This window comes from Anarrhichthys ocellatus, unplaced genomic scaffold (genome assembly GCF_004355925.1).
Source record: "Anarrhichthys ocellatus isolate YVR2014 unplaced genomic scaffold, GSC_Weel_1.0 scaffold44, whole genome shotgun sequence".
NCBI lineage: Eukaryota > Metazoa > Chordata > Actinopteri > Perciformes > Anarhichadidae > Anarrhichthys > Anarrhichthys ocellatus.
The window spans coordinates 1,690,488-1,703,527 of NW_022280074.1; the positions used below are offsets into that span (position 1 = coordinate 1,690,488).

At 43.6% G+C, this 13,040-nt stretch overlaps 1 protein-coding gene across 1 annotated transcript; it reads right to left on the minus strand.

Annotated features, from left to right (window-relative positions):
- Positions 1-726: 726 nt before the first annotated feature.
- Positions 727-12,780, minus strand: brpf3b (bromodomain and PHD finger containing, 3b). Its single transcript, XM_031868869.1, has 13 exons — positions 12,441-12,780; positions 9,777-11,356; positions 9,434-9,596; positions 9,121-9,252; positions 8,584-8,712; positions 7,426-7,738; positions 4,589-4,891; positions 3,315-3,914; positions 3,011-3,092; positions 2,839-2,927; positions 2,533-2,627; positions 2,235-2,389; positions 727-2,036 (listed from the first exon to the last, which is right to left on the minus strand). Exons 2-13 carry the CDS (start codon positions 11,330-11,332, stop codon positions 1,853-1,855), a joined length of 3,801 nt encoding a protein of 1,266 aa, XP_031724729.1. The 5' UTR covers positions 11,333-11,356; positions 12,441-12,780; the 3' UTR covers positions 727-1,852.
- Positions 12,781-13,040: the final 260 nt, after the last annotated feature.

Sequence of the window (13,040 nt, forward strand, 5' to 3'; positions counted from 1 at the left end):
TTTTATTTTTTTTTAAAGGGCGTCTTCTGTGACTGATTTGGCGAGTTATGAATCTGTACGCTTGGTCTAGAATAAGCCAATCAGCTGTCAAGAAAAGACATGCACAACCTCTATGCATCTGTGAATGATCAGTATAAACCCACCTGGAGCTCTGCAGCATGTTTTAATAGTCAAATGACACCTTAATGATTCACTTAGTTTGTGTCAAAGGGTCTGACTTCACTTAAAATGCAGTCTGACAACTTCACTCATGCGACACGTATACTGTATGTTTGCATACAAAGTGTTTTTTATCTGATTTAGATCAGACTGTGTTGGACTGTTCGGTCTCACACACCAGTCTTCCACCATTTTCTCGGTTAACTTCAGTTCTGCAGCCATTATTGGATTTTAGCTTGTGATGGGACTGAAATGTGTTTGTGGATTGCTGCCGTTTGTTTGGCCAAAATATATTTTTAGGTCTTTTCTATGACTAAACAGCTAACAGTACTATTCACCACGCTGAACGTTGTAAATAAAACACAGACTGTGCTAGCTGGAGTTCATCAGCGGAAAAAGAGAATTTTCTGACTGAAAACCTGCGACATCACTTTCATTTTTGAGCTAACGTTCTGAATCGTTGCTTGTAAAGCATTTAAATATCTTCCAAGTGATCGTGATTAAATAACACTGCACAATGGCTGTTCTCATCTTTGGTTGTGAAAAGAAAAAAACAAAACTGCAGTCAAGTATCCCAAAAGTCTTTTAATAGAGCATTGATTTCCCAAAATGTGGAAATATTTGTTTTGACAATATTTGGTGAGCAGGTAAAATATGCAGGTATTACAAGCTTATAAAGGTGTATTTTTCCATTTGATAAAATGGGGCTCTCGACAATAAATAAAATATTCTGGGGGTCAACAGTGAATGATGGCGGCTGGTCTTCAGTAAAATCACCACCAAACCAAATGTGAACTTATGTTAAAATGTTGGCCGCATGTCTTTTTAAACTTCACTCCATTTGTTTTAAATAAGATTTAATTCTCAACTTTAACCAATATAACTGTATTTATATATCCCATAAATAAAGTATTTCTCTGTATCAAAAAGAGAATTCAAATATAAAGAACAATTGGCTCATTGTGTTGTATGCTCTGAATGCGCGCGCACACGCACACACACGCACTGCAGCAAGTCAGGAATCATTTCGTCTCCACAGATACACACAGCCTCGCTTTGCCCCTTGTGGGTTGATTGAAATACGCATTTTAAAAACAGCAACATTAAATTAAAAATAGATAAAACATATGTACACAAAGTGTGCCTTTATAATATACAAGTGTCTTTGTAAAAGATTAAAATGTAAAAAGCTATTGTATAAAAGATGGCAGTGATCCATTCATTTGTCTTCTGCGTTTCATATAAATAGGACAAATCTCTTTTCTGACAATTTGATTCCTTGGCAGTAGCATTAAACGAAACGGAGGGAAATTCTTTTACATTTGATCCAGACACACGGCTTCAACACATCCAGGTGGAGGAAGCAGATACCTCGATACACCCCTGAACAGGGATTTAACGCTTACCGACCGCAGCACCGTGGGACCTCAAGGTAACTTCATTCACATCCAGAGCTCCATGACGACACAAAGGCAAACAAACAGCCCCGCTCTGTGTTTCAGACACTAGTGGTTTGGTAACGAACTACAGTCCAGGACTCCGTGCTGTGCAGAAGCCTCTCTTTAGACCACAGCGTGAATACAAATTAACAACTCGCAGTAGGACCACACCTGCTGCTTTAGGAACCAAACAGAAATGCATAGTGGCTGACTGTGGGCGCGCACAGGGCTCACACAGGGCTCACCGCTGCCCTCTACAGGTAGTTGGAGGCGACAAAGCCGTGGCTGTGGCTGACTCGGCTCTGGTGGATCATGGCGCGGTCGTACGCCACCTGCACAGACTTGCGGATGCTGGACTTGCGACCCTCCATTATGCGCAGCTTGTCCGCTGTGTCGTCGACACCCAGGGCTGTCACTTTGTCCCGTGGGAGCCACTGCCTGCAGTACCAAAAACACAGATGACCACTTTCACTGCTTTAGACCTGTTTGCATCAATTACAATATATAAAACTACACTCATTTTATTTAATTCTAATCATTGTGATCCTCCTTGACTGGACATTTCACCCAGCTGAAATGCAGTCTGACCTCATGGTGGATATCAGGTACATTTGAGCGTGTCAGTTTGTCCCTCACCATGTCCGCTTGTTGTCAAAGAAGAGCACCAGGTAGAGCCTCTCATTGGTCTCCTCCTGCCTCTGCTCCCCCAGACAGAGGACCTCTTTGGGTGGGACAGGGATGGGCACCCCGTTGTGCAGCATGCCCTCCTCGGGCATCTCTGGGTCGATGATCTGAAACCAACACACAGTCAAGTCTCGCTGGAAATTTAGGTCTGTTTCTAGCACCGCACTCTCACACAGCTGGTCTGCGGTCTTAGGAAACTCCGTATTTATTAGATGGTGCTTCATAAACATTTAGAAGAATAAGGGACTACCAGAGCAGGATAGGAGGGATATCCCCGACACTTCGCCCACACCAGATCTAGGGACTCCAGCTCCTTCCCAGCCTCAGTCCTTAGGCTGCCGTTGCCTGCAAAACAGCAGCAGACGGTGAAATGATTTTATGAATAAGAAGAAAACGAATGGGACATACACGCATTTCCAATGAGGTTAGAGTGTCTGATGCTTAAGAGACATTTGTGGGGAGAAGAGAGAGAAAAGAGGATAACAATGGTACGACTGCTATTTAAATTCATGTGAACTTAGACATTTTTAACAAAACAAACAAGAAAAAAGCATACCAGTATAATCAGAGTCTCCATTGACTATCTCCAGAAAGGGAACTTTGGAAAGAGCTGGTTTCCCAAGGCTTCTTTTGGGTGGCGAGCTACTGTAAGACAATGTCATTGTCAATGAATTGTCAATCATTACCATAATCAAACAACCACCGACAACGGATGCACCATGTCTTACATTTCTTTGTGCAGGACTGGACAAGGGCTGTACTCGGAGTCAGACCCACCGTCTTTGTGCTTGTTGAAGCCGTTGGTCAGTCCTGAAAGCAAGTGAGAGAAATCTCAGAAGAAAATGAATAAAGACAAATTGAAGACTGCTCTTTCATCTCTTGAAGGAGAGGGATGAGAAGTACAGCACATTCTAACAATTCCCTATGTGGACACATCCGAATGAAGGTCTTCAGTGCCACAGGTAGTCAGTTCTAAGTAGCTCTGGGTAGAGGATCCTAAACTAATGCAAGTAACTACATAAAGCCTCTCACCACTTTCCAGTGTATGATTTGGTGTCTTCTCCAGCTCACTATCTGAGCACATGTACCGACTGGGGGTCCATTGTTCATTGAGGGTGGGGGGTCCGGGGCTTTTCTGTGGGGTCTTCGATGGAGTGGACACAGGTGTTGAGGATGGGGTACTGGCTGTGGAGTTGGGCACTGTCGGGGTGTTGCTTGAATTGTGGTCCTGCTGCTCCTTTCCGTTCAGCAAAGGATTGTCTCTCTCTCTGAACAGCTTAGCGCCATTTTTTGCCTTTTTGAATAATACAGAGGTTCGTCGTCCGACTCCGGTGGTGGGCCGCGGAGGAGTGCTGAGCTCCGGCAGGCCGTTGGTCACCGTCGGTCCTTCGCTGTGCAAAATGGGGGGCGGCGACACCTGCCGCTCCTGTGGTTTAGTGCAATTCGTGTTCGCTGTGGCGAGGTCTGAGAGGTCACCGTCCATCTTTAGGCGTTTGCAGGGCCAGCTGGGGGACTGGCGCTCCCCTGTGATTGGCCGCAGGGTGGGAGGTTCCAGAGGTGCGTCCCCGCGTCGTGGAGGAGGGGCTGGCCCAGTCGGTTCCAGTGTCGGGGGCGAAGTGGATTTAAGGTCATCTGGAAGAGGAGAAAAATTCAATTCAATTTCACTCAGCGTGCATTTCAAACGGATGTCCATTTAGTATGTCGTGTGATGTGGTGGTGTAGTATTCACACTGGAATATGGTGTCACTTCAGAATGGGTTACACTTTAACCTGCTCAAAGGGAGTTGAGGTATTCTACAGATATGGAGGACCTTATCTAGACGAGTGAATAAATAACTTTCCTCTCACAACTGTACACCAGCAACATGATAACATGGCAGCATTTTAAGACTCAACTGACACAAATCGCAGGTATTGTGCTGCGCACCTCTACAGTAGCAAGAGACTGTTTGACTGGACTAGCCTGGAGTCAGAAGTGGGATGACATGGCATGACTGTACGTGGCCAATGGAGAGTGGTGAGTCCATGAGAGTGATGTACAGAAGAGGTGCAGACATAGAGTGCACTGGGAGAGAGGAGTTGTGAGGCAGCCATGGCTAACGAGACTCTGTGGGCCCCTACTTACTAGACTGGAGACAGTGGGGTGGTTGGGGTTGGTGCGTGGGGGGGACCCTGGCTCAATTACCTGAGGACAATGTTCCGTTAGCTCATGTTCACAACTGGTCTCATAGAAAATAGAGGCTTTTAAAAGGTTTATGCATTGGCAATTTCATACTGTTGAAATGTCAGCGCTTCTCATCACCCACCTTTGTCCGAAGGCGACAGTCCGTTGTCTGCCTTGGCATCTTTGTCGTCATCCTCCTCCTCCTCCTCCTCCTCCTCCTCATCATCGTCGTCTTCCTTCAGATGTCCATTATGAAGGCTGAAGCGGTGGTGTTGGCCCTGCCTGTAGCGGATGTTGTTGATCTCGCGACGAAGCAGGCGGATCCGTCGAGTCCGGGCGCCGCTGCATCGCATGGAGGAGACAAAGTCCATCTTCTCCAACAGCTCCTTCAGCTGTTCCTCCACCGTCATATGAAGCCGGTTGTCTGGATCCAGCACACTGTCAACTGGACACAACAAGAAGGGGTTAGGCTAATGTTTCACGAAAGTACAACAAACATGAATTTAATACTGATATTTAATTGAACAGATTAGTTGACGAGCAACAGCCCAAGAGTAAATGCTCTTGCGAACGAGAAATTAGATCCTGCCTCTGCTCTCAAGAAAAGAGAGCAGAACATAGTGCTGTCGATTTTTTCCACAAAGGCCAGTCAAATTAATTGATCATGAACCAACTCACAACTGCCAGAGCTTTACTTTCATCACTTCAGTTTGTCATGCACACCGTCCACAGACAGCAACAGAGTTACATCTACATGGTGTTAAACTAGCAACACAATAGTACAGGGGTCACTAATAGGCGGACCGCAGTCCGGATCCGGACCCAGACGACGTTGTATCCGGACCCTGGACCAAAAAAAAACCGATTTTATTTTTGACGGAGCGCTTCAATAGTAACCGGTGCAGCTTTTATAGCCTTTACGGTACGCGTTCAGCGGCCAGGAAACACACCGACCAATTACATGCGTTATAAATATTCTCACGTGATGCTACTCTACTAATCAAATATGTGTATTCTGATCAACTTTCCGTCATAAAATGAGTGTTACGCGAGGACAGAGAAGTTATTTCACGTGACGTTCTCTAAAAAGAGGAATGTGGATAGCGAGACCAGAGGGACCAGAGTCTTTAACCATGAATAGACGGACTCGTATCTGTTAATTCTTCCCTTTGTATTAATCTCAAATACAATTTCTCTTTTTAGAAGATGATGAAAATATAATATTGTGGCTTTTTTGGGTGACATGACTTCACTGAATGAACTGAATTTAAAGCTGCAGGACAATTCAGTTCAGTTAATCTTTCTTAAATGAAGTACTTTATTTTAAGATGCACATTTTTTAATCCATTCCTTATTTTACTTGAAATGAGAGAAGATCATTTATTTATTATTAGAGTATGTATGTATTATATTTCATCCAGTTCAATACTTAAAAACTGACAATAAATATTGTTGAGATATTATTCAGTTGTTGACTACATATAGACATTAATACAACTGTTGGCTACTTCAATATATTGGAATAAATCATTGCGCAAGTGAGACATTATTGTGATGTTCTGGACCTTTGCTTGAGGAAATACTCTCTAAATGGACCTCGTGAATTTTAATTGAATTCTCCTGCAATAGTAGATACAAGAGTCAGAGAAACACCTACATTGATGTAGAACAAACAAAACCAAAACAAATTCTTCTTCTTCTTTTTTATAAATAGTTCTCAAAAATGATGACCCAGTTAAATATATATTAGCCATCCCTCTCCTGCCAAATCTCACACCTTATTCAAATCCATCACTTCCCAGAAGAAAATGTCAGACTCCACTACACACAGAACAGCCTGAAATCTCAACATATACTAAATAAGACATGCAACCACCCTGTTTACTGGTGACCACACTATTCTGCTGTCAAGCATTGTCGCTGACGTTCATGCTATTTGCAGAAACAGAACATGAAGAACATTTCATATTATTATACATATTCTCAGTTGGTTTCAGTGAAAAAAGCACCCACAGCCCATATTTATACACAAACTGTAAACATTTTTAGAGAGGGGGCATTTGGTTCTCATTTAGCACGTAAAGGAAAACCTTACCCACAAAATGACCAGTCATGTTCTTGAAGAAAACTCTATTTTTCTCCAATGCCTCCATGGTGAACGAATAATCAAAAAACGTAAAAAAAAAAAAAAAAGTTGTGATGAATTGAAATAAATGGGGCTGTTTAACAACGGCAAAACTATATCAAAACATCCGTTTACAAACTCTCACACAACTCGAGCAGAATAGTCAAAGTCTCATTTATCCAGTAATATTCTCACTACTTCCCAAATGCAGCTTTGCAAAAACTTTACTATTTAAAATGAGCATAAACAGTCTCACACGTGCGCAGAAAAGCTACTCTTCCGTGTGAGTCCGGACGAATCCCGAATGATTTACAAGGCTTTAACGAAGATGCATGTGATAAATGAGACTTGGATTAAACTGCAAGAGCTGTGAGAGCATTTGTAAACGGATGTTTTGATATAGTTTTGCTGTTTAATGAATGCTTCAATTCTTTTCTTATTCTCTATTCACCGTGGAGGCAGGAAAAACTAAGTTTTCGTCACAAAATCACAGTAACAGGGTGAGGAGTAATTGATATACAAATGGTAATTCCTTTCAAACAAAAAGAGCTGAAATAGTAATAATTTCTATTCAGGTATTCGCAGTCACAACTCACACTTTAATTCATGTTCAACAAACAAAAAATAGCACATATCTATTTCAGTCCCATTGAACCACCTTTGAGTTGCAGTGCATTAATGTATTATCGTTGAAATAGAATCATAACAAAATATTTACAAAAAGTTTCTTGATTGTACTGAATCATTTACCATGCTTCTAAATCATATAAGAGGGATACACACAGACCCCTATCTAGAGTAAAACAGGTGTGCGTGTGTTCACATTTCCTGTCGAGTACCACAGGGTGACTTACCGTCCTCCCAGGTGCAGCTGTAAAAGGCTCGTTTCTGCGGCGACTCGGAGAGATGCATGCCAGTGTTCAGGTCCAGGCCGGTGTTGGTGGCTTGGCGCTGTGCATGGCGCAGCACGGCTCCCCCCAAGTCTCTAAGGCGCAGCGCTAATCGGTGGAAGACGGTGTCCTTGCTGTTGTAGAGGAGGCAGTTGGACACCATCAGGTTGAAGTCGGTGTCCAGGTCAGCCACGGAGCGGTAGGCATGACTCTCCAGCTTAGCGCGCATCGTGGAGAAGTCCATGGGCTGGCTGATGAACTCCAGGTAGTCGGGGACCTGAGGACAAGAAAACATAACTCTAAAAGTTCATGAGGAGAAGGGACACATATAGGCAAATAAAATACAAATTAGTAAAAGAGTAACAAAACTGGACAGATTATAAATTATACATAGAGGAGGTGCTGTTTCGGTTGCTCTGGTTCCGCAAGTAGAAATCCAATTAATTTCTCTCCCCACAGACACTTTGCCAGCTTTGATGGGCATGAACCTCTTTCAGTTAAATTATCAATACAAAGGATTACAATCTATATAAGAAAAGATCAGTTTTTTTTGATAAAAAAGTAAAAAGTATAAGCCTGTGTACATAGAAACTTTGGGGGCAGGTTAACTACGCTTCCCAAGGTGCATTTTGGCAAGAAATATCACATCACCTCGCTCTAAAATCTGTCATGTGCACCTCTCACAGCAGGCAGGACCTAAAGATTATGCTGTTGGGGAAACATATTTCAACTATGAAGCCCTGTTTTCTTCATAATTGCAATGATGTTGTGCTCTGAATTTTGCTACACCCCTGATTTGAGCCTCTGACTGGCTTCTTCTCCACAGCAACAGCAGCCGAGGCTCATGGGTATTTTAGTATTTAGAGTCGTCGGACAAAACCAGATTTCTCAGAAAATACAGTGAAATAAACAATAACTGGTGATAACAACAGCTACCTATAGGGTCTTTACATTGGGAGATTCCCAAGTTTGACTCAAGTAACACTGAGCATATCATTTAAATAAATTGGAAAATGGGAAAAAACACTTCCGGTGCCAACAGGCCCTCCAGCTTAACTCCATAGAACCAGTTTGCATACATCTGGTCTCTGGCAACTGGGGTTGGAACAGTGAGTGTCTCACCTCCTTGATGTTGACTGGCTCTGTAAAGATCTGGGCTGTGTCCTTCTCCTGTAGTTGGTCCAGAGTGGAGCGGAGCAGCACCAACATTGGGGTCAACTGCATCTCCAGAGCTTCCTGGTGAACTTTGACCTGCAGAGGATATGCATGTGATGTCACCATACGTGGAAGTTGCAGCCATACAAATTTCAAAGGAAAGTTTTTGCAGACTTCCAAGAGGCTAAAGGGAAGAGAAAAGTGTGACCATTCAAACATCTCAGATCTTCAGACTACATTGGTGAACGCCTTACAATTTGAAACACCCATAATTTATGTACTTTGGATCCTCAAAAGTTCAGATTTGAAATACTGCATTCTGTAGAACTGCAAACATTAAATCGATTAATTGTCAACTATTAAATTAACAACAACGAAAATAATCACAGTATTCTGTACCCTTCATAAGATCAAAAGGGTAAAGGATGAAGTTAAAAGCATGAAAATGAAATACAGTAAGTCGCCACCTTTTTGAGCCTGTGAGATTCCTCCCGTGTACATTACCTGTTCTCGTTTGAGTTTCTCTCTCTTGCGGATGAGCTCCACCAACAGCCTAGCTTTCTCAAGATCATGCCGCAGCTTCTGCCAATATCTCAGAGCTTCTCTTGCAGCAGAAGCCTTCTCATCCACCTCAGGCTACAAAGAACAACACATTTTTTGAGAGGTATTGTATTAACACTTTATCGGATGTATCTAAAGGCAATCAATTCATTTTAGAAATTGTTTGGGAGGACAATGGCTAAATAACGTCACAAAAAATGCTATCATCAGAGAACAAAAATAGTCAGAGAGCCAAGACCGTAGAAAGGTTTCCTACCATGATCTGTTCAGTAATCCTTTGGGTTTGGATGCTAGAGATCAGACGCCGGACCAGCGGCACACCGCTCCTTGACTGCCGCTTCAGTAACCAGTAATAATGCAGCCTATGCATGAACGGTTTCTTTCTCTGAAAGACGATTCCTTTACAGATGATATTCAGCCTGTACAACAGAGATAGATGCAGGTTGGTCTTAGTGTCAACATAACCAACATTGGTCCAGACATTTCCACAAGAAGACTGTTACTTGTAACTGTACACTTACTTAAATTGGTCAAAAATCGTTTGGTTCAACAACAGATGCACAGCATTTTGTTATATTCAAAACAAAATAAAATCTAACCTGCTTGTGGGTATCTGAGCCACTATTACTTGCGGTGAAGCCGTGTGTTGTTCTGTTGACTCGGAGCCCCTCTTCCCTTTCTTTTTACCCAGCTTGGCACCATCTTCAGACTTCCTGCCTTTTTTCGGTGTTATAGGGCCCTCTGTGTAGGCACTCCGTCCTCTGCTGGCCCTCCCTCGGCTGCCCACCACTCTCCCTTCACTCTCCTCATCTGAGACGGCCTCTTGTCCTGGTGGTGAATGGGCCTCACAGAATGCTGTCTTTTTCACAGAGAATGTAGTCCCATTAACGTTTGTCTCTCGCACAGGATCAATCTTCATAAACAGGCCTGCACGCTGAGCACATGTGACGTGAAACGCAGTGTAACAGTTGGCCTTGTGGCACTGAATTGATGCGCCACGGCCCTTCTGCTTGCACAGGTAGCAAGTCAATTTCCAGCGTGCCGTGGGGATGTTACTGACCCCTTCCACTGGTTCCAGAAACACTGTGTTGGCAAAGCAGACCTCAGGGATCCAAATGGCACACACGACATGTGCCCAGCGGCCGTCACTCGTTTGTTTGAAAGCGCCTCCACGGTTCGGACATAGAACACAGTCAACAGGTTTCTGAGGGGATTGAAGGCAGCAGCGGCACAGCCATTGGCCCTCAGGGATGTATGGTACACCATAACACTCCTGGTGGACGGCCAGGTTGCAGGAGTCACAGAAAAGGATGACATTGCTGTTGAGGCACTCATCATCCAGGCACACGCAGCAGAAGGCATCGTCGTCAATAGCACTTTGAGAGGGTGCCCGGCTGCGGGCTTCCCGGTACGCCTCCTCCTCCAGCCGGTCTACCAGCAACTCAAAGTTGTCTGGTGTGACAGCTGAGTAACCCTCTGACGTCCGGCCAGCATTGACCATCTCCAGCCAGGCGGTGTCTTCATCGTCCATGTCATATTCTGCCTCAGCTTCCTGCTCCTCAGCTAACCGCTCAATGTAACGGTAATATCCCGCGGGCAGAGGAGGTGCTTCGACTGGCGTGAAGGTTTCTAACACATGAAACTTAGGTTCAGGGAGGGTCATGTGCTGATGGTGTGATTCGTTAAACTTTTCAGGGGATGGGGGATGAGAATTGGGGCAGCGGTTCTTGGAAGGTGGTGGCGACTTGACAGGAGGGCATTTGGAGTCTTTCCTGCGGCCCCGGGGCGTGATGGGTTTGCGGACAGTTTGAGCACTGCTGGTGGGAGGTGATGACTGCTCACTGTTCTCCTTGTTGCTGTTACACTCAATAATGTCCTGAGCCATCATCTCATCTTCAGTAATAACCTCCAAGGGTTCTAGAATAGAAATGCGATGAAGCCTACCATCTAGTTCCACCTCTACCACCTTCTGGGCCTGGGAGTAAGACAGGGTTTCTCTGGTTGGAGATGCTTTGAGACTGTAAGGGGATGGGGATCGCTGCCGGGCCCCCCCACGCCCGCCAACTGTCCCACGCCTGCCAACTGTCCCATTGGACTTCCTGACATCAGTTCCATCTCCTGCGGCCACCTGGCCTTTTCGACGTGGCTTCCTCATAAGCCACCAGTCACACTTTACCTCCTGTTGGTATAATAGGAAATAAAATAAGAGAAAATGGTGTTGTAGACTGTAAATAATAATAAATATACAAATTTGGTGGTGCTACAGTGAAATGTTATGCCATAATTCCACTCTTGCTGTAGTATTTTGTTGTTATCGTTTGCTTCTGTTATCTTGATTGTGTATTAATCTCCTATTCTTATCTAGCTAGATGTATTGGACAAGCCTCACTTCTTCTTGGGATCATTATAGATTTACAGGACTAAGCTAAATCGAATGCTTTTGCTGTAACAATGCAATGACACTAGGGTCTGAATAGGCTTAAAATGCTCAGTCAAAGCATCCCTATCTGTGCGTTGCATTTAAATGCAGTGTTATTCGGCATGACTATGGTAACTATCACCTGTAGTGTTAACATTCCTTCACACACCTCAACTCGCAAAACTATAATTTACTCAGTGTAATTAGGTAAATGCGTACACCAACGTATTGACAGCTAACGGACACAAAATGAGGGTCACTCCTCACTGTCAATAGATACACGGCAAGAAAAGAAAAATGATTCTCGACTTTATCTCACTGTTGGCAACTAGCTACTATCAGTGCTAGACTCAACCACAGCCGAATAACGACACAAAGGGCACATCCAATCAGCGTTCAGGAAGGCTTGACTGATCCACCCGAGAACCAATCAGCTTTAAGGATACCAGATCAGAGTCATTATTTCGGGAGTAAAATGTCAGCCATATTTACAGTTTTAAACACAACTAAAAGCTCTTCTTCGGATACAATTTAAATTACAGTTCTGTAAATGAATGCTATAGCGGTGCTTTATCTCTTAATCTTGTCAAACGGGATGAGAAAGGCACAGCATTGTAACAATGCTCGTATCTTGACATAAAAGTACAGAGAGAAGTAGCATTAGTTAACGTTACAGATATCACGAGCTAACCTGCTAACTTTAAAAGATAGGCAGAACTAACTTCAGCTGTTGTATTTTAACGTTGACAATGAGCGGAACAGGTTGCCATCTTCAAAATAAATAAAGAGTTCTGAGCCACTCTATAATAAAGAAATAGTACGTAGCAAACTTAAGGCATCTTACCTATTATGGCAACTGACTGACACAGGTAGCTCGACAGCCGGCGGTCTGAAGCCGCTTCTACAGTAATGGTTGCCCAGCCAGCCGCCTCACTTGCTGTACTCTCGAAGCTAACTGCTACCAGCAAGCTACAGTTTTCTGGCACAACCGGTATATTTCGCTATTTTATACCGCTTCCGTTTCTTCACAACAAGGCGGTTGGAGGGCAAGCAGTCACACCCAAAGGTTTACTGAGAACACAGGTGATATATTTGCATTAATAATATGAGAAACATCTCATTATCGACTAAATGTTGTGAGAAGGAGAAATGCTAGCAGTTTGGAGTCCTGAGTATGTGCTAAATCGATACTAGCCCGAGTAAAAACATAGAACTTCCGGATACATGTTTCAAAATAAACTCCTTATTAGGGCAGTGTTTCAATGTGTCACAATTAATAAGACTCTGAATTAAATCGTATGTTCCCCCTCTATCACCATTTCCTGTTGTAACACATTTTCTTGAGATGTTTGATCCATTCCAAACATAGGGCATATCATTTTCAGTGTTTATTTTCTCCTGGGGTATTCTTCAAGAACTTACTTAGAATAATGGATTGGAATGG

Bases quoted from the DNA above. Each gene is read 5' to 3' on its own strand.
- brpf3b (XM_031868869.1), bottom strand. From the start codon at position 11,332: ATGAGGAAGCCACGTCGAAAAGGCCAGGTGGCCGCAGGAGATGGAACT. The intron at 8,713-9,120 runs GTAATGTACACG...TATCCTCTGCAG, and splicing joins AGAAACTCAAACGAGAACAG to GTCAAAGTTCACCAGGAAGC. The intron at 2,628-2,838 runs GTATGCTTTTTT...GCTGTTTTGCAG, and splicing joins TGGAGACTCTGATTATACTG to GCAACGGCAGCCTAAGGACT.